Genomic DNA, 22,520 nt, shown 5'->3' on the forward strand with positions numbered 1-22,520 from the left:
TAAACTAAAAGGACAGATATCGAGCTTGAACATCTGACTGTAACGTGTTTTATGATTTGGGTTCTATGTGTCTGATGTATATGAAAGCTGTATCATAAATTTACAGAGTTAATAGTAATCGTAGTATATGCCTGGCCCATGAATTAATGAAATCCTATACAGTAGAAATATATATGCATGGAAATACTCTCTCAATCCTTCTCCCTCCCTCCCACCTTCTTTCATTCCCTCCTCCTCCGCCTTCCCGTATCTCTCTCTCTCTCTCTCTCTCTCTCTCTCTCTCTCTCTCTCTCTCTCTCTCTCTCTCTCTCTCTCTCTCTCTCTAAACCAGTAAGTGTATTGTGCTAACGCATATTGTCGACAAAACATAAATCGCTTTTGAATAATCATAGTTAATCATTCGATTAGGTTTTTAACATTTGAAAAGTTTAAAACTTTGAGGTTTCCACACGCCGGTCCAACGTGGCAAACATGTCTATCACAAACCCTATCGACTTGTTTACATTCAGACGTCATCGTCTTATCGACCCCCTCGCCAGGGGAGGCAATCTCAGACACAACTACATTTTAGTAAAGTATTTTGAAAATTTTCACAAGAAATGTACAGCTTATAACCAGTACGAACCTTGTTTATTTATTAAAACAACCATATCACCATTCAGGATTGTAGGGATATACTGCAAGGTTAAAATGCCAAATGATGTACAACTAGTTTATGTAAGCTGCCCTGTAACGTACACTATTCAGGTCAGCTGAGCGCGTGAACCTGTGTAGGGTCGGTTTCAGCTCGAGAACTGTTCCGCAAACTGTTTTGGGTGGCTTAGGTGTGAACTGGGTCCATAAGGTCGCGACGGGAGCAGTTATTGTGTTTACGAGAAAGGTACTACAGAGATTATTTTTTCAATTTTCTTGCAACGAATGTGTACGCGATTTACTGCCTGGATCTGGGGTGGTAGGGTAGCCCAGTAACTAAAACGTTCGTTCGTCACACGAAAATCCCCGGGTTCGATTCCCCAAATGGGGGCCATGCGTGAAACCCATTTCTGGTGTCCTCCCCCGTGATATTGTTCAAAGCGGCGTAAAACCTACCTCACTCACTCACTCACTCACTCACTCAAACTATGCCCGCAATATTACGGCGGCGGGGACACCGGAAATGGGCTTCAAACATTGTACCCACGTCGAAATCGGCACTTCGGGGTGACAAGCAAATTTTTACCCAGTGCGCGACTCCACTGTCCCCCGTCACTGTAGGAATTGGTTTGGTTTCTTTGGTTCAAGCCTATAAAGTGTAGGGGGGGGAGGTCAGTCGCGTCTGTTGTTTGTTTGTTGTGTAACTACGCACCGAGCAATATTATTATTACGCGACGACAGTTTGTAAATATTCAAGTCTAGACCAAACAATCCATTGATTGATATCATGAGCAATGGTTAATGCATTTGGGATACGAAGACATGCATGGAGCACGTCAGAGAGCCTGACCCCCCGATCCCCTTAGTTGTATATTATGATACGCATGGGTTAGTAAAGACCAAGTCTACCCCGAAATCTTCACTGTGTTCAAGTCATTTTGACTCCCGTACCAAGTGTAGAAGAAAGATTTTTATTAATTCAATTTCAGTTTGACAAACTATAAAAACGATTTAACTTTCGTACTCGTTGCGACAGTAGCTTTAATAAATATGGTATAGATTGTAGGGCCGCCTTACTGCCGTTTGTCACGACACATTGGGGGTTTGAGGTGCGTGGTGGGGGAGGAGGGCGTAGGGAGGGCAATATCTCGAGACGATAGCCACTGCACATGCCTCTGTTCACTTCTGAGTGGATGGTGGGGCAGCTTAGTGGTTAAAGCGACCGCACGAGACTACCGACTGCTACTTGAAAAGGGTGTACACAACAAGATGTATAAATCATTGAGAATATGTACTCAAATGTATGTGACTATGTTCGTACTGGTAAATCTAGAACAGATTTCTTTCAGCTAGTAATGTTTTGTTTTTATTCATTATATTCTTATTTAATTAAAAGAAAATGCCATAGCACCAAATCCAAAAGCAAACGATTCGTTATTTACATTACATAGTTACAATTTATGATACACGTCATCTTCCCTCAGATAGTTAACAATGAGATGCCCGCTCACACGGGAAAACAGATCTTTCTCGCACCATATGGATAATGTGAATCCCTTAGCTAGTAATGGTGTACGCCAGGGTTGCATGCTAAGTCCGCTACTTTTTATCTTATTTATCAATAAACTTGCAGACGATCGTCATCAAAGCAATACTCAAAGAACTCAATAAATGAATACATAGAAGGTATCAAGATATTATTGTTCGCTGATCATGTTGCGCTCCTGGCAGATAGCATTGTTGATTAGACATTCCTGAAGATTTTTGTAACAAGTGGGGTTGTGAAGTAAATCTAGATAAATCTAAGGTGGTTGTTTTTCAAAATGGGGGACGTGTTAAAGGGAATGAAAAATGGCCCTTTAAAGGTTTGCCGGTAGAGGTCATCCCTTATCATAAATATTTAGAATTGTATTTTCATCTTGTTTAGTTTGGCCAAAAGCCTGTGATACTCTATCTTTACAAGACAAACGTGCATGTTTCCCTCTGTTTCAACTGTTCCCCAGGTAACAAAGTATGCCCTTAGCTATTGCTCAAAACATATTTGTCAGTGCGATATACGCGATACTACCGATTTTAACCCATGGAAGTGAACTTTGGGGCTATAGTTATAGAACGCGTACGTGTATTGAAAGGTCCATAGTGAGTATTTTAAGAGATTTTTGTCAATCAGTAAAACAACAGCATTTGTGCTGTACTTGGAGAAATTGGCAGCTATAATTTGTGTGTACATTGTTATTCAATGTGTATTAAATATTGGTGCCGAATTATTCGTATGGACTAAAATAGATACCCAAATACCTGTTATAATATGATGAAAGCCTATGATGACAAGTTAACGGAGGCACAAACTGGGTTTCACATGTGCAGATCTGACGAACCAGTTATAAACATGTTGTCCTATGCAATTCCCCTTTGTGTATTCCACCACATGTCCTCTTGGTTTAATTTTCGGGAACATCTTTGGCTGCCATTGAATGAATTGCTGCGTGTCCCACCGACAGGGCATGGTGACCTCGACCAACCCCGAACACCCGTGTGAACGCAGTAGTGATTCATTTCTGAGAGGTTGACAGCGTGCAGTCTGGTAGAGATTTATTATGATTATAGAAAAGATTGTGTCCCTTTTTATCAGCTGAGCAGTTGCAATGATGTTATATAACGTGGGGCAATGCGCATGATCAATGGACTATTATTATTATTTACGTTATACGAGACTACTGTCTCGATCGAATTCATTATGGTTCAGTTTTTCAAACATTACACCAGCTTTCATATATATGTCTAATGTATCTTGTTAATGAATACATCAACTTAAAAATGATAATTAAGGAAACGCTGAGAAATAAGACAAAGGTCATTTTACATAAGACTTCTGTCTGTTTGAAGTTAAGTTGTATGTTTATCAAAATTGTTTTTCATAAACGTGTCATATATTCTTAAAGGTTGTAAACAATCGCACAATGGTGTTATATAAACTAAAATACATAATACATGTACAGCAAATTGAAACTGTGGATCCTAATTATCCTCATATCATAATTATTAGTTCTACCTTCGAAACAGAAGATGTGCAAAACCTTCATAAACTGTCTGTTGATTCTGTTGAGATAGTTAGTTACTGGCAACATGTCAGCGAACATTTCGCGTTACGCTAGCCTGATAGATGGTTGCGTCACGTGGGTCATTCACAACGGGCGCTTCATATAATAGGGGCGGTAGGGTAGCCTAGTGGTTAAAGCGTTCGCTCGTCACGCCGGAGACCCGGGTTCGATTCCCCACTTGGGTACAATGCGTGAAGACCATTTGCGGTGTCCCCCGCCGTGATATTGCTGGAATATTGCCAAAAGCGGCGTGAAACTAAATTCACTCACTCACTCTCCATATAATAATTCACATACCTATGACCGGGTATTATAAGAAATGTAGGGCATATCCAAATCTGGTCATTTCAAGGGAATTTTAACTCATGTCATAGTTGAACAATATTTCATACGTTATAGAGATATACGAAAACGATGGCCATTACACACCTTTGCAATATTCAGGTCATCATCTCCCAAATGTTGTTTCACTCCATGACCTGCGAGGGACGGTGGGTAGCCTAGTAGTTAAAACATTCGTTCGTCACACCAAAGACCCGGATTCGATTCCCCACATGGGTACAATGTGTGAAACCTTTCTGGTGTCCCCCGCTGTGATATTGCTGGAATATTGCTAAAAGCGGCGTAAAACTAAACTAACTAACTAACTAACTAACTAACTAACTAACTAACTAACTAACTAACTAACTAACTAACTAACTAACTAACTAACTAACTAACTAACTCACTCACTCACTCACTCACTCACTCACTCACTCACTCACTCACTCACTCACTCACTCACTCACTCACTCACTCACTCACTCACTCACTCACTCACTCACTCACTCACTCACTCACTCACTCACTCACTCACTCACTCACTCACTCACTCACTCACTCACTCACTCACTCACTCACTCACTCACTCACTCACTCACTCACTCACTCACTCACCCACCCACCCACCCACCCATGACTTGCAAAACAAATGCAAACTAAGCTCGCTCACTCATCCACTCACTCACTCACTTGCGAAACAAATGTAAATTTGGCGGCCAAATGGTCGACCCGTGGGCCTGGGATGATATTCCCGCACATTGTTCAGTTAGGGGAATATTGTTCCTTCGTGTGAGGCCAGCTGTGAAAGGAAAGCTTCCGCGCAGTCTTCACCCATTTTGATTGGGTTTGTTATCTACTGGTTCGTCGTTATCTATCAATTTGTCAAAACCGTACATATGTGTCCAGGTAGAAATTTTCAGGATCGAATGTTTGAATCTCTTATCAGCCAGTCAGAAATGATATATAAGATGAGTAAACATTCTATATCATTATCTATCACGCCTCTATTCGGCTGATGGGGGACGCGCCTCAGTGGCCAAGTGGATACCGCGTTTGTCTGTAGAGCGAAAGGTATGGGGGTTCGATTCCATCACTGTTTGATACCAAATAACGTTAAAGAATATTGATGTTCAGTAACCCATGCTTTTTCGTAAGAGGCGACTAACGGGATCGGGTGGTCAGGCTCACTGACTTGGTTGACACATGTCATCGGTTCCCAATTGCGCAGATCGATGCTCATGCTGCTGATCACTGGATTGTCTGGTCTAGACTCGATTATTTACAGACCGCCGCCATATAGCTGGAATGATGCTGAGTGCGGCGTAAAACTAAACGCACTCACTCACTCACTATTTACAGTTCATGTCCACGTGTGAGTAATGTAACACCTTCCGTTTTCAGCCACACAATGGGGAACCTCAGTCTCTGTCGTTGGTTCTAGGCAAACAGTCCGGTGATGCAGAGGAGTTTATCCAGATAGTGCATCCCCCAGATAGTATAGACAACAGCAAGCTCCTAACAGTGGAGTACACGTGCAACACAGACAGCATTGTAGCAGTGGAGCTGGTTGTTATGAAGGAGAAATACGAGCCAGCTCTCATATACAGGAAATATTGGAAGTGTGATTCCAGTCATTTCAACAGAAAAAGAAAAGTGAAACTGAGGCTAGATGACGACTTGGGATTTCGGCCTGGATATTTTAACAGGCAGTTTTACTTTGGTTTGAAATCTCAGTTGAGAGCTTTCATACTTCGGGATGTTGTGAAAAGTGTTATGAAATCCAGAACGTTGTATTACATACAGGCGGAAGCCAAGGTGCTCTATAATGTGTTTGTTACCCTGCCTTATTCTCGGCCAAGGAAGACGCCCCACAAAGCATGTGTGCCCTGGTACTGGAAGATCTTACAAAGGATACCTACCTTGAATAACTTCGATTGCCCTTATGAACAGGGTGAGTGAGGGAGTGACAGTGTGGATGAGTGAGTGAGGTTTAGCGCCGTTTGAACAGCATTCGCATCGCGGTACTTTGACATGGAATATGGTTAGCGATATGCATGGGGCTTATTTCATCGTAATAGATTATTCCCTCAATTAACTTTGTACGGCCACAGATACAGATAAATGCTCATTTATTATTAAACATACCTGTGTTTTCCAAAACTTTAGGTGTATGTGTCTGAAATGTATTGCAACACGGTTGTTGTTTATTTCAGAGATAGTCCAGTTGGTGAGTTACCCGGCTGTATTTAATGGTCTTCATTACGGTATACACAGACACTTCCCCAAGTACCAAGACCCAGGGCTGGAGAAGATTAGGAGACAAACGATCGGAAATCCAGCGTAAGTGTGTTTGACCAAAAGAGGTGCATAATAATGGCTTGTACAAAATAATAGCACAATAACTAAATAAATCATTTCAGAACAGTGAGAACTTACGTCAAATGATTATTTTGTTTTTGGTACGACCAGGTGCAAAAATCTGTTTTTTCTAAAGCATGTTTTTCCGCAAATTCTTAGCCCCACGATTCCAATCACAGTTCATGAAACAGCTCAGCTCTTAGGGAAAGAAACCTTGGTGGCCTTGCCATAACAGTCGTCGTACATGATGTACAGTATTTAGCCCCTTAGTCGTAGCAGGATCCGCTGTCAAAAACCCTGATTCACCACTTATATGATCTTTAGCCGTGCCCTACTTAGATACTGCAGTCGTTTGTTTCACATGCATTTAACTTGCTGTTTGACCCGAGACTCAGAAGTTCTCAAACTCCTTGTTTCGTTGTGCAAAATTGCGTGTATTAAACCTGTTAAAATTAATTGTGATTCGCATAGGATGTTCTTCCTTGATTGTCATTGTTAGTTTGTCAGCAATATATTGGTGCAACTCGTCATTCCACCAATCTCTACAACCTTACAATGTGTCACGTTAGCGGTTCATTAGCTTTGTGTCGCGGGTTCGATCCCCGGCCGCGTCATACCAAAAGACGTTAAAATATGCGTTCGATCGTCACGCCAAGGACCTGGGTTCTATTCTTTGTGGGAAGTCCATTTCTGGTGTGCCCGTGATATTGTTATACTATTACTAAAATCATATGCACTTGGAGTGGCTCGGCCTTCATGGTGTAGTGCGTGGAACCAAATGACGTTATGACATTAAGTGAGTGAGTGAGTTTGGTTTTGTGTCGCTTTTAGCAATATTCCAGCAATATCACGGCGGTGGACACCAGAAATGGGTTTCACACATTGTACCCATGTAGGGAATCGAACCCGGGTCATTGGCGTGAGAAGCCAACGCTTTAACCACTAGGCTATCCCACCGCCCCTATGGCATGAAGGGATATTACAAAGATCGGTCGGCGCGTTGTCAGTAGACTATGCATGAGTTAGGTATTCATGTTAAAATGTGACATAGGATCTCAATATCACCACTGCACCTGACAAGTCCCGATATGCATGTAATAATATACGTTAAACCCTTTTTCACTGCACCTGACCTCACCACACCTAACCTCACCTCATCTTCCTTCACCACGTCCCCAAATGAATATAATAATATTGAACTGAAAACCTTTTCCCACCGAAACTAACTTCACCTGGCCTCACCTCACCACACCTTCCTTTACTACTTTCCTATATGTATATAATATTGCACCCGTGCATGAAGGTCCGGGTTAGAATTGAACTTCAATAACCCATGCTTGTCGTAAGAGGCGACTATCGGGATCGTGTGGTCAGGCTCGCTGACTTGGTTGACACATGTCATCAGTTCCCAGTTGCATGGATCGATGCTAATGCTGTAAAACTAAACTCACTCACCATAATAATATTGAGCAAAATGTTAAACCCATTTCCACCTCACCTCACCTCACCTCACCTCTACGGGACTAGTATAACAGAGATAGCAGTGTCAAACTAAACCCCCTCGTGTTACTCCGTCATCAACAGCTTCACCGTGTCGATGTGGATGTACATCCTGGACTACTGCCCTGAAAAGAAAGGTCACCCGAACTTGGCTTGCGGCATCTTCATCCACGTCTCCTGGAACAACTGGTACATGACTCCCATACTCCTCGTTGACTACGAAGGTAAGCTGGACCTTTCACAGTTAACACGTTCACCGTAGGATATATCCGTGACGTTTAGTTGTTGGGTATTTAAGCGCCATCGAGTATTTTAGTTTCAAAATCATATACTGAGTGAGTGAGTGTACTTTTACGCCGCTTTTATCAATATTCCAGCAACATCACGGCGGGGGGACACCAGAAATGGGCTTCACACATTGTACCGATTTGGGTAATCGAACCCGGGACTTCGGCGTTCAAAATCATATAGCTGCGGTGGGGTAGCCTATTGATCGCTCGTCACGCTGAAGACACGGGTTCGATTCCCCACATGGTACCAATGTGTTAACTCATTTCTGGTGTTCCCCGCCTTGATATTGCTGAAATATCGCTAAAAGCGGCGTGAAACTAAAAACAGTGACTCTAAGTCATATATAGGGTGCTATACAAATTTTGTTTAATTTCAATATTATTATAATTATCTAAGCAAGCATTTGGTGGTATCTACCACGACACGTAGTTTGCGATAAAGAATTGATCATCCGTACTGTACAATGTCGTCAGTCATTGTCCTAAACATGTCAAACTGCTAGGCAGTAACGTAAAATAAGTCCGTGTCTACATACAATTTCAGAAAGAAAAGCAACTCCCAAACAGTGTCTTATATGTTATGCAACAGGTTCATATTTTCACTTCAACGGTCGAATCACGAAGTGGTTGGACCACAATGGCATCCTGAGGACAGACCATTGCCGTAAAAATATCCATAAAATAAGGATCAGATATATCTGTACACAATGAACACGATTCATGTTTCCTGTCCTAGAGCGAGTAAATTAGACCGCCGTAAATAATTGAATACGGGATCAAACTTAAAGATGAATTTAATTATTTGCTTATGGTAAAATAAAGTTATTTGAAATAGAACTTCTTTTGCTACCGACCCGTGAAAATTCGGGTTAGAATTGGTCTTCAGCAAAGCATGCTTGTCGTAAGAGGCAACGAGCGAGATCGGGTGATCAGGCTCACTGATTTGGTTGACAGGTCATCGTATCCCAATTGCGTAGATCGATGCTCATACTGTTGATCACTGGGTTGTCTGGTCCAGACTCGATAATTGACTGGAATATTTCTGAGTGCAGCGTTAAACAACAAACAATCACTCACTTGCTTATTTTATTTTCAAGGTCATCCGCGAGTGGAGGTTATTCTGAGGCGGAGAAAAGAGCACCATTCCATCAAGGTCAACTGGACCTTCCCCAAACATCAGTGGATCAGAGTGACCTTCGCCGTTAGTCATACCTCGGTGCGTGGATACAAGTTGTCATTTAGATGTGCTGGGTCTGTAACATGATTTACTGGGTTTATTAATGTGTAAGTCCTTATAACTGTAAAGGGGCGGTAGGATAGCCTAGTGGTTAAAGCGTCCGCTCGTCTCGCAGTGAAGATCCGGGTTCGATTCTCCACATGGGTACAGTGTGCGAAGCCCATTTCTGGTCCCCCGCCTTGATATTGCTGGAATATTGCTAAAAGCGACGTATAACCATACTCACTCACTCACTACAACTGTAGCAAATAATTCTCGGGGTAGTCAAGATGAATCTTCTAGTTGGGTACCCTGGTGCCAAGAAAAATACAATTTTGAAACATTATGACTATTATATACAACTCGAATTTTGATAAGGACAGTCAGTTGTGTTGTTCTATTTAATGTATCCATGACATTATGAGAATATTTTTGCGCATCGTGGACAAATAAGACTAACCTTACCAAAAGAGAGATTTGATTGCTTGAAATAAAATTCCATAAATAGACATTCTTATCCTTGATATTTTCATGCATGTTTAGAGATACGTTCAATAACCGCAAGGAAATGCTTGAACAATTAGTTTTCGTTCTTCTTGAAATTGAAATTCTTTTCTATATGTCATAGTTATTTTGGTGTAAAAGAGAATTGGTATATCATTGATAACGTTGTATATTGCCACAAGAGGCGTTATGAGCAACCACTCACTCACTCACTCTTCCCGTTGCAGTGGAATCTAGCGGTTGACTATGGCGCTAACTTCAACCAAACACTGGTGTCAGAATTCACGTAAGTTACAGGCTGTACAAGTCCTTTATTTCGGACGGTGCTTCCTACATTAGGAGAGTGGTTGGGTAGCCTAGTGGTCAAAGAGTTCGGTTATCGCGCTGAGGACAAGGGTTCGATTCCCCACATGGATACAATGTGTGAATCCCATTTCTGGTGTCCCCAGCCATGATGTTGCTCGAATATTGTTAAAAGCGGCATAAAACGGTAATCAATCACTCATTCGTCCATTAGGGCCTGAAGGAGCAGTTACAATGTCTCGAAACACGTGTAGCGTTTGGTTTTTGCATATGGGGTGTTGACCAACCGCTGCTTTCTCGCACCTTGCCTCGAATATTTAATCCTGTAAAATGCCTGACACGATGTTATTGGTGAATTGACGAAATGAAAACAAGGAATCACCTTAGAAATGAAAACAATCACACTCATGCGTTCTCCAGAGGTGAGGTGAGGTGAAATTGGGTCTAACGTCGTGCTTGAGAATATTTCGCTCATATGACGACGTGCATGCGTGTGTATGTGTATGTGCGGCTGCTTGTACTAGCCCAGACTGAAGCTGGTTTTATAGTGCTAGCTCACTGAGGTACCATGCCGCAGTGAAGCATGAATACCCCACTCAGACACATTATACTGAATCCGAGCCGACCAGTCCTTGTTGTACCTATTACCGCCAGGCAGGGACCAACAAGTACCATATTTTAACGTCTTTTGGTATGACGCGGTCGGGGATCGAACCCGCGACCTTCCGCTCTCCGGGCGGACGCTCTAACCACTACACCACGGAGGCGGTGCGTTCTTCAGAAACTCATGAAGATCTCGGTCTTCAGCAACCCATTTGAGTCTTTGTCGTATAAGGCGACTGACGCACAGGAAACCGTTATCCCCAGTAGGTTAAACAGAAACCAAAGATATATGTATATGACGTGTGGGTAGATCTGTGGTCTATGCTTAACCTACATAGCGGTCTTGTGGACTGACGGGATCGGATGGTCATGCTCGATGACTTGGTTGACACATGTCATCGTATCCCAATTACATAGATCGATGCTCATGATGTCAGTCATTTTATTGTCTGGTCCAGAATCGATTATATACAGACCGCCATCATAGGGCTGGAATATTGCTTAGTGTGGCGTTGAACAACAAAACAAAGGTTCTTCAGAAAGCCGCTCGCTGCCACACAATCAAACTGTTTCAGTGAAATTAACCCACATTTTCCACAAACCTCACAGGTACCACAGCGAGATGCTCATGGACGACACGGAGGGAGACTACGTCATCGGCGGCAACGACGCCCTTGTACCCAGCTTCGTCGGCTACGTTGGGAAAGCGACGTTCTACAGGCGGCGGGTACTTGAGCCCAGTAAGGTACCAGCTGAATGGTCATTTTTGACAAGTCTGTTACAGTATTTCACATCACGTTGTTTTCGAACACGAAAGGGACGGTTGGGTAGCCTAGTGGTTAAAGCGTTCGCTCGTCACACCAAAGACCCGGGTTCGATTCTCCACATGGGTACAATGTGTGAAGCCAGTTTATGGTGTACCCCCGCCGTGATATTGCTGGAATGTTGCTAACAGCGGCATAAAACCGTATACTTTCACTCACTCGCCCAGTAAGGCCTGTAGGAGCAGCCTTGATATTGCTGGAATATATTGTTAAAATCGGCCTAAAACTATACCCATTCACTCACTCTAATAAGAAAAGGAAGAACCATTCTAAGGAAAGGTAAGCTAGGGGAAGTAGCGCAAGAATTGTCCACTAGGGTAGGCAGCTACTACCAGAAGGCACTTGTACCAGAGTCCATATATTGCACATTTCTGTAATTATAGGTTAGGAGGGATGGAGAGATTTGCACCATCAGTCTTAGTTTTTTGTCTGGGAACATATTTTCCGTATATTTAGGGGGACTGTATACGCGTAGTCGAAAGCAATATCTTTCTGAACAGGCACTGGTTTTGCGGCCAAATGTCTGCTTCATCAATTCATCTTACATCACACGAGCACCGCCCTCGATTAGCAGTGTATATCACCATCTGATGGATTCCACAGCGGCATGAGACGATGTTCATGATATCAGCCGGGGCGGTGGGGTAGCCTAGTGGTTAAGGCGTTCGCTCGTCACGCCGAAGACCCGGTTCGATTCCCCACATGGGTACAATGTGTGAAGCCCATTTCTGGTTTCCACGCTGTGATATTGCTGGAACTCACCCAAATTACTGTTATAACGAAGATAGCTACAACCTTAGTTCGTTGTACTCATTTTGACTGAAATATACAGCAAGACTACAAACAGTTCGAGATATCTTGCGGTTCTTCATAAGTAGGGGTGGGTATTGCAGAGAATTTTCTTATTGCGATACATTGCGATGCGAAAGCATATATTGCGATATGTATTGCAATATATTGCAAGAAGTATTCGTAAACATAAAACTACTTATGATCGAGTTAATGCTTGGTTTATAAAGCAAAAACACAACAAAATAAGTATGCTTGATTAAGCCTAAACAACAACCTTTAATCATGACAAAATAAAAATGTAAATAATATTTGGCACAAATGAAACAAGGCAATATCCGAATATTTCCGAGTGCTACGAAGTTTTCCGAATGCAAGTCGAAATACCGGTTTCTGATCAACGTATCACAATACATATCGTTTTCATGTCAGAACCGGTATATACCGGTAAACCGGTTATATTGCGCAGCCCTGGTCATAAGCGGGTTCGTTATTACATATTTTACTGTACTTTATATATGGATGATGCAAGCTTATCCAACGTGTCACATGTAGGGCTGTACGTGAATAAATGCGATTTGGAAATGATATCAATCAGCATTTTAATCATTTTTAAAAAGAATTTCGACTCATTTATTTCCAGATCCCCATGCCTAGTCCATATCACCCAATGTTTGAACTGGGGCTTACGCGGAGAGAGGTCAAATGTCAAACTTTCATGACCTGGATCAGCCAACAAGAGAGGTTCCATCAACACCTTCTCGCAGATAGGATTCAACAGAGTAAGACGTACTCCATTTCAAGATAGAATGATATTCATCTGTTTATAAATTCATGACAACTGTCAACTTCTTGTTTATCAGTGATTATTGCAGTGACCTCATCATGCCGACATTTGTTTATAAGTTTGAGTTTTTGAATAATTCATAATTTCAACCGGTTCCTTATGGTTCAGTCTATACAATTTACCGTAGCTCTAACCGTATTCCATATGTATGCATTTTTGGTTCTGATAATATACAGTTTGAAATTGATGATAGATGAATTGTTATATTTTGAGTGAGTCAGCAGTTCAACGTGCAATGATTATGGCGAAAAAAATTGGAAGATATCCTTTGGATTTTCAACACGTTTGATGCAGATCATGAATTCTTCTGTACAATCAACACGATGTGCCATCCTTGTCGTACGATATGTATTTCCTGTTTTGGTTTGGTTTAAGGTTGTCGTTTTTTTCTGTTTGGTGGTTGGGATCATACCATGACATAGATCTCCATTAATAAAGCAAATTACTTTTTTATCCTTTCAAAAGCCTTTGTCAGTTGAATGCCCTTTTCTCGCATATGGTAAACCTCAAACAACCCTGACATTCGAGGTGAACATGTATCCGACCCGAAGATGCGTTCAGGGCACATGTTAAAACATGAATCATTAAAGTGATTACCGTAATACTTATTTCCGGGGCACCTGTTGGAATACCATAATGTTTATAATGAGTGAGTATGGTTTTACACCGCGTTTAGCGATATTCCAGCAATGTCACGGCGCGGAACACCAGAAATGGGCTTCATACATTGTAACCATGTGGGGAATCGAACCCGGATCTTCGGCGTGACGAGCGGACGCTTTATCCACTAGGCTACCCCACCGCCATCCCTGATGTTGACAAGCGTTGTAGAGTGACACATCTCAGCACTCATTCGTCTCATATTTTTTCAGACAAGTGTATAGATAAGATTGAACAGATGTTCATCAAAAGAGAAAAGAAACAATGTCCAGCGTTATCAGCATCCAAACCAAAGAAGTCTCACATCCTCAATGCCTTCATCCGACGTTCTGTAAATCAAGGGAGACAACTCGGGGAACGGGGCTTCCATAACGTTGCTGCAGATATCTTCAACAAAGCCGTGACCATTATAGTAAGTGTGTGTATAGTGTTACACAAAGGCGGATCCAAAGAGGGGTGGGGATATTAAATTTGCAAGCGAGTGATACGCAATATTTACATGATTTTGTAAATAATGCGAAATATTTACAAGCGAGTGATACGCAACATTTACATGAGTTGGTAAATAATACATGATATTTACAAGCAAATGATACGCCATATTTACATGAGTTTATACATAATGCATGATGTTACAGGCAAGTGATACGCAACATTTACATGGGTTGAGAAATAATATGTGATATTTACAAGCGAGTGATACGCAATATTTTCATGAGTTTGTAAATAATGCGTGATATTTACAAGCGAGTGATACGCAACATTTACATGAGTTGATAAATAATATGTGATATTTACAAGCGAGTGATACGCAATATTTACATGGGTTGGTAAATAATGCATGATATTTACAAGCAAATGATACGCCATACTTACATGAGTTTATACATAATGCGTGATGTTTACAAGCGAGTGATACGAAACATTTACATGGGTTGATAAAAATTATGTGCGATATTTACAAGCGAGTGATACGCAATATTTACATGGGTTAACAAATAATATGTGATATTTACAAGCGAGTGATACGCAATATTTACATAGGTTGATAAATAATATGTGATGTTTACAAGCGAGTGATAAGCAATATTTACATGGGTTGATAAATAATGCATGATATTTACAAGCAAATGATACGCCATATTTACATGAGTTGATAAATAATGCGTGATATTTACAAGCGAGTGATAAGTGACATTTACAATATTTACAAATACTGAGAGAGTAACAGGCAATGCGTGATATCTGCATGAGTCGTGAATGATGCTTGGTATGTAGAAGAGACTGATATGTGATGCGTATTTTTACAATAGCGTTATGTTTCTAGGAGGAGGACATTAAACGCATACCGGTCGCCCTCCCGCTACTGAGGCAAGCGGCGTGTCTCGGCAACTACGACGCCATGTACATGCTGTCCGTCATCCTCAACAACGGCCTGATGACCAAAGCCGACGAAATTCAGGTGAAGTAACTCACGTTTATAGATTCCACACATGGGCCCACACAGCTCGGGTGTCACACAGTAATTCAGAGGAATCTGAAAAAAATGTTGTTGTTTTCTGTCCTGTATGGCAATATTGCAACCAGTGACGTTACACAGATCACACCAATGGTGACTACAGAATATATTTGTTTCTAATTTTAGATACAGTCAGACCTCGTTTATCCGAACTTCAGATATCCGAATACCTCGGTTTCCGAACATTCTTCACAAAAAACGAAATTTTCTAGTATGTAAGAAATCCACTGGATCATATTTCTATAACTGTTCGGGGCGGTGGGTAGCCTAGTGGTAAAGCGTTTTTACCTGGGTTCGATTTATATTTTGAAGCAAGATTTTACATTTATTTTGAAGCAGAGACATCTGATTTAGAGACCATCTAAAATTAAAGTTTGTTCATATCTGTGACCCATGTTTGTTCAAGTCACGTCTTTTCTGCATGACATCTGTGAAAAAACTTGAACACACACAAAACATAATGTCACGTACACAGGAGTCACAACGTCGCTCTACAACCCAAACTTTTTAATGTATTTATACATATATATGTATTACTGTATGTAAGTATGCCGTGAAGATCCGGGTTACAATTGATCTTCAGTAACCCATACTTGTCGTAAGAGGCGACTAACGGGATCGGGTGGTCAGGCTCGCTGACTTGGTTGACACATGTAATCGGTTCCCAATTGCACAGATAGATGCTCATGATGTTGATCACTGGATTGTCTGGTCTTGACTTGACTATTTACAGACCGCCGCCATATAGCTGGAATATTACAGAGTGCGGCGTAAAACTAAACTGACTCACTACATTTTAATGTATTTATACACATGTATTACTGTCTCTAAATATCCCGTGAAGATCCGGGTTACAATTGATCTTCACTAACCCATGCTTGTCGTAAGAAGCGACTAAGGGGATCGAATGGTCCTTCTCGCTGACTTGGTTGGCACATGTCATGCATCGTATCCCAATTGCGTAGGTCGGTGCTCATGTTGTCGATCACTGGATTGTCTGTCTAATCGGATCCCCCCTTTTGTCCTGAAAGGTTATTAAATGACTTTGAAACTGAAAACAGATGAAAATGAACTGTGTACCCCCTTTCTGAAAAAGCTGCATCCGCCCTGGTTCCTGACCCTCGTCTGGAATATTACTGATTATTATTGTTTTTAAACAACACAACAGCATAACTGTATGTAAATAGATGTTTGATTGGCACTTTAGAAGATGCTATTTGATGAACATAGAGACTTTTCTGGGTTTCCTCTTCTTTTTATTGTTTGTACCAATGTTTGTACCAGTGTTTGTACCAAACAATAAATGTTTGTAGCAATGATGAAAATGAAAAAAAGTCTCTATGTTCATGTATGTAAATAATGATAGGAAGGGCTATCAAAAAGTTTTGAGCCTAAAACACTTCTGATAAGTGCATGATAAAACTAACTGTATGATATTGAAGAATGGTGTATATCATTCACATAATCGTGATACTGACATGCACATGTCGCTAGTTTCTGGTCACGTGACATCTAATCACATGTAGCCCTATTGTAACGGCAGAAATGGATAAGCTGTGTACAGAACAGTCATGAAGTGTTCGGTCCTCGAGGGGCCACCGGGTGAAGCACATTGAAGAGAGATTTACAGCAGTACTCGTAGACTAAGGCTTAGTCTCTGAATATATATAATTTTGATAGTAACAAACAAGCCCATTATATTGAAAAGGAGCCCTAGGGAGACCAGAGATTCTGAACCTGAACCTGAGGAAATCTAGACTTGCTTTATTTAGGGATTTAGCACTGCAGAGAGGGCTTGGCGGTAGGGAAATTAAAGTGGTTCAGGGACTGTGAGACAGACTACAGTACTCGTACCAATGGGACTCAGTACTCGACTACTCGTACTGCTGTTTTTTGCGGATAATGTACCGGACGGATAACTTAATATGAATAATAAAAGAATTGCTAATGCAAGGATTGTTGAATTTAGAGCTACCTTAGCCATATTAATTTGCATTATTTTGTAGATTTTTACAGTAATAACGGAAACACATTCGATGAAACATTTAAACAACAGGACTGTTATACTGGGACTTGTACGTTCTGTTACCTCTATGTATAACAGCGTGTGCAAGGTGTCGCCACAGATCGATACATACCCATGAATGCAGACATTGATATTTTGACATCGCTTACATGGGTTCCATCGATCACAGCATCTACATCAAAGCAGAAGTCGCAGATGACCAGCCAGTCATGGGAAGTGTGGCGCTCGGCCTTGTGGCATTTAATATTTACAACTAAATTTTCTGCGAGACTTATTCCACAAAAGCTAAACATTGAAAATGTTTTGTTCGGCAGTTAATATTTCATATAGGAGCGGCGAGGTAGCCTAATCGTTAGGATGAGAAAGCCACAATAACTCGGTGCGCCTAGTGGCAGCAAGAGTTGTATACTCCCCAGGGAGTTGAGATTGCTAATACGATGTGCAGTTGATATTGACATCCAATGATCGAAAGAAAAAATACCAGCGCCTCGAGCATGCACTAGTGCGTGGATATGTGCGCTATATAAATATCCTATAATACTAATAATAATGGTTAAAGCGTCCGCTCGTCGCACTGACGACCTGGGTTCGATTCCCCATATGGTTACAATGTGTGACGCCCATTCCCGGTGTCCCCCCGCCGTGATATTGAGGAAATATTGTTTAAAGCGCATACAATTACATTCACTCACTGACCCGTGAAGATCCGGCGTAGAATAGGTCTTCAGCAACCCAAAAGGCGACTATGCTTGTCGTAAGAGGTGACTAACGGGATCGGGAGGTCAGGCTCGCTGACGTGGCTGACACATGTCATCGGTTCCCAATTGCGCAGATCGATGCTCATGCTGTTGATCACTGGATTGTCTGGTCTAGACTCGATTATGTACAGACCGCCGCCATATTGCTGGAATATTGCTGAGTGCGGCGTAAAACTAAACTCACTCACTCACTCACTCACCATTCACTCACTCATCATATGTTTATATATTACTAATGTTGACAGTAACTTTCAATTAAGGATACTAAGGTTATATAAAAAGTGACAGGTGAGGTGTCACATTTTTTTTCCGATCATTGTTATGTTATCAATCACTGATGTGTTCACTAAAGGCTACCGTGGTATCCCCACCTGAAGATCCGGGTTAGAATTGATCTTCAGCAACCCATCTTGTCCTAAGAGGCGACTAACGGGATCGGGTGGTCGGGCTCGCTGACTTTGTTGACACATGTCATCGTATCCCAATTCCGTAGATATATGCCCATGATGTTGATCACTGGATTGTCTGGTCCAGACTCGATTATTCACAGACCGCCGTCATATAGCTGGCATGTTGCCAAGTGCGGCGTTAAACTATAAACAAACAACAGTTGATCTTATTGATCTCCTTTTGTTGAATGTTATACCAATGTACAATATTTAAACTTTGATTATTTAGATACGAACAAAATTTTGTGTGTGTTTTTTTCTGTACAAGCTATCATGATACAACAGTAATGTCTCTTTACACTGTGCCCATCAACGTGTCATTTTTTTTCATTTAAATCGAAAGGTAAACGTTTTCATGCATATGAGCAAGCATTCTCTTCCCACAGAGGTTACTTGTCATATCTTCCTACCAACCTCTGTTCTAATACGGCCATATTCCCAGTTCTCGTAAAATCCCCTAGCGGCGAATTATCTCCCTTCTGTCTATCCAATCAGAACACGTGTAACATCGACTTACATCCAACCTGACTAATACAAGCAAATACGGGGCCACAAATATCCCTCCTCTGCCGGGGACTTGTGTTGATGTCACACACAAGGCATTTAATGGCAAGCTTATAATCCGTTGTCAAACGAGGGCGAGGGAGACGCCATTGAAGCGCTATTGCATGATTGAGTTCTGTCTAGAAGAAACGTTTGCGCATCGCGCAGGGGGAAGAGGTTCTAGTTTTCCCGAAGCATACGGAAATTACCGAGACCTTGCGAATGATCACTTTTGAAACAACGTCGCTGATTGCACAACTAAATCTGAATGCAACCAATCACGAATCCTGAACACTCGCACCACGAAAGGGCCGTATTAGAACAGAGGTTCGTAGGAAGATATGAGAAGTAACCTCTGTGGGAAGAGAATGATGAGAAAGATAATATATTATTTGTATTTACATACTATTCATATTCCCGTAGTATATTAGTGTCTTAATCAGCGCTGGGTAGTATGTTTTTGAAGACGATGACTGTTTCAGCAGTCAATGACGTCACAAGATGTCTATTTCAGGCACAGGCCTACCTGATGTTGGGGGCTGTGGACAAACACCGGTTGTCTACCTTGGCGCTCGGACACAAGCACAGGAACGGCTTAGATGGCGCATCAAATGACAAGCAGCAAGCTTACAGTAGGTAGTCATTGATTCACTAATATTGCCCTGTTGCAAGCTTTTAAAATTGAAAAAAAAAAATGCCCGTTTGCAAACGCCAAACTGTTTTACCTGTCTCTGTGAACTCTTCATGCACTTGGTTTGTTATTGGTATCAGTGGTGGTGGAGATGAAATTGGGTTTAACGTCGTGCTTGAGAATATTTCGCTCATATGACGACGTGCATGCGTGTGTATGTGTATGTGCGGCTGCTTGTAATAGCCCAGACTGAAGCTGGTTTTATAGTGCTAGCCCACTGAGATACCATGCCACAGTGAAGCATGAATACCCCACTCAGACACATTATACTGACTCCGAGCCGACCAGTCATTGTTGTACCAATTAATGCCGAGCGCCAGACAGGGACCAACAAGTACCATATTTTAACGTCTTTTGGTATGACGCGGTCGGGGATCGAACCCGCGACCTTCCGCACTCCGGGCGGACGCTCTAACCACTACACCACGGAGGCGGTTATTGGTATCAGTAATCATGTGCGTTTGATTGTATACTCAGTATAACATGGTCCAGTGTTGACATGCTGATTCCTTGTTTCTAAAGCTACACTTGGTTCTTCAAAACTATTCAATGGGTGGTGGGGTAGCCTAGTGGTTAAAGCGTTAGCTCGTCACACCGAAGACCCGGGTTCGATTCCCACATGGGTACAATGTGTGAAGCCCATTTCTCGTGTCACCCGTCGTGATATTGCTGGAATATTGCTAAAAGCGGCGTAAAACCATACTCACTCACTCACTCACTACACAGGCGACGACGGGGGTGGAGTGTCACAGTCAGTGACTTTATCTCATGCCATTGTGTACGAGTTGCGTGCAAACCAGTATCCACACAGAAGCGTTGTTTTTTTCCCCAGTTCCCTCAGTTAGTTACAGATTTGCTAGGGCTGCGCAATATAACCGGTTTACCGGTACTTACTGGTTCAGACATGACAACGATACGTATTGCGATACGCTCATCGAAAACCGGTATTTTGACATGCATTCGGAAAACTTCGTAACACTCGGAAATCTTCGGATATTTCCGTTTTTTTAATTGCATTTTTCCCTGTTTCATTAGTGCCAAATGTTACTTACATTTTTATTTTGTCATGATTAAAAGTTTTTATGAAAGGTTAATCAATCATAGTGATTTTGTTGTGTTTTTGCTTTATAATCAAGCACTAACTCGATTATAAATAGTTTGTGTTTAAAAAAATAATCCTTGCAATATATTGCAATACATATCGCAATATATGCTTCCGCATCGCAATATATCGCAATATGAAAATTCTCTGGAATACCCACCCCTAAATATTGCTAAGTTAGACACCAAAGAAATTTAAAAAACACACACCAGAAATCTGTTTCCAGTGAACTCATCCCCATGGACATACTTGTTTACAAAGCCTAGATGGAAATAGCGGTCACACAGAGACATAGCACGTAGTGTTGTTGTTTCACGTCGCACTCCAGTATACCAGCAATATGACAGAGTCCCTTTAAAAAGGCTGGACCAGACAATGCAGTGATTGGCGTCATTAACATGGGGATACGAACGTAGGATACGATGACGTTCTCTGTAGGATAATATTGGAAGCGGGTTTACAGGATTTGGGGGAGGTGGGGTAGCCTAGTGGTTAAAGCGTTGGCTCGTCACGCCGAAGAACCGGGTTCGAATCCCCACATGGGTACAATGTGTGAAGCCCATTTCTGGTGTCCCCCGCCGTAATGTTGCTGGAATATTGCTAAAAGCGGCGTAAAACCAAAACTCAGTCAGTCAGTCACTGTAGGATAATATTGGAAGCGGGTCTACGGGATTTGGGAAATAGTGTAAACACTGACACGTTTGTTTCAAAAGTGCGGTTCGGTTCAGTCAGGTTGTTCTTTTCCCAGTGTATTACAAGTACGTGGCCGGGAAGACGAGAGATGACAGAGACCTTCACAAAGAATCAGATGTAAGTACCATTTTGTCAGGTAGCCATTGTGTGATGTGATTGCTAATAGACTCGTGTTACATAAATGTTCCTACATGGCCGAATGGACTGATATATGTGAGCACATTGTCGTTTAGGGAAAAAAGGTATAGAGAGAGTGTGTGTCGTGGGCTTTCGTAGATGGACATGCTCTACGGCCTCAAGATCAGGTTGGGTGGTGGGTTAGCCCAGTGGTTAAAGCGTTCGCTCGTTACGCTGAAGAATCGGGTTCGATTCCCCACATGGGTACAACGTGTGAAGCCCATGTCTGGTGCCCCCGTCGTGATATTGCTGAAATGTCGCTAAAAGCGGCGTTAAACTAATCTCACTGACTCAGATCAGGTTAAACGCCAGTTTTGAACGGTATTCCCCCATCTCAGCCTGATGTGAGAGGAAATGCGACGTGTATCACTATGGTGAACCCAAACCCCACCGGAACGTTTGTGGCGCTGACAGACCTAGAAATATACCACGGCCGAAACAGGATTCGAACCCACAATCCAGCTTTCCGTAGTGCTCAAAGGGACGCAACTCTGCTTCCGAAATGCAGCGCCTTAGACGAGTGGGCCACAGGACATATGAAACTGTTCGTAGAAGTGTACTTTATGTTTACTTTAGACTAGACATGTATTATATCATTATATCCAGGAGGATG

At 42.0% G+C, this 22,520-nt stretch overlaps 1 protein-coding gene and 1 long non-coding RNA gene across 2 annotated transcripts in view; one reads left to right on the top strand and one right to left on the bottom strand.

Annotated features, from left to right (window-relative positions):
• LOC124274045 (protein sel-1 homolog 3-like) overlaps positions 1-22,520 on the top strand; it is a 33,703-nt gene that overhangs the window by 259 nt on the left and 10,924 nt on the right. Inside the window, exons 2-12 of the mRNA XM_046709373.1 lie at positions 5,457-6,006; positions 6,269-6,395; positions 7,998-8,137; positions 9,301-9,419; positions 10,151-10,209; positions 11,439-11,574; positions 13,086-13,224; positions 14,162-14,361; positions 15,277-15,411; positions 19,759-19,876; positions 21,786-21,847. Coding sequence (XP_046565329.1) covers positions 5,457-6,006; positions 6,269-6,395; positions 7,998-8,137; positions 9,301-9,419; positions 10,151-10,209; positions 11,439-11,574; positions 13,086-13,224; positions 14,162-14,361; positions 15,277-15,411; positions 19,759-19,876; positions 21,786-21,847 — 1,785 coding nt within the window. The remainder of the gene's footprint in view (positions 1-5,456; positions 6,007-6,268; positions 6,396-7,997; positions 8,138-9,300; positions 9,420-10,150; positions 10,210-11,438; positions 11,575-13,085; positions 13,225-14,161; positions 14,362-15,276; positions 15,412-19,758; positions 19,877-21,785; positions 21,848-22,520) is intronic.
• Positions 475-16,733, bottom strand: LOC124274051. The gene is made up of 3 exons (XR_006897834.1): positions 16,643-16,733; positions 8,692-8,699; positions 475-487 (listed from the first exon to the last, which is right to left on the bottom strand). It is a non-coding gene; the product is annotated as an uncharacterized LOC124274051 (long non-coding RNA).

The sequence above is a fragment of the Haliotis rubra genome, unplaced genomic scaffold (assembly GCF_003918875.1).
Source record: "Haliotis rubra isolate DU_JTF1 unplaced genomic scaffold, ASM391887v1 Scf187, whole genome shotgun sequence".
NCBI lineage: Eukaryota > Metazoa > Mollusca > Gastropoda > Lepetellida > Haliotidae > Haliotis > Haliotis rubra.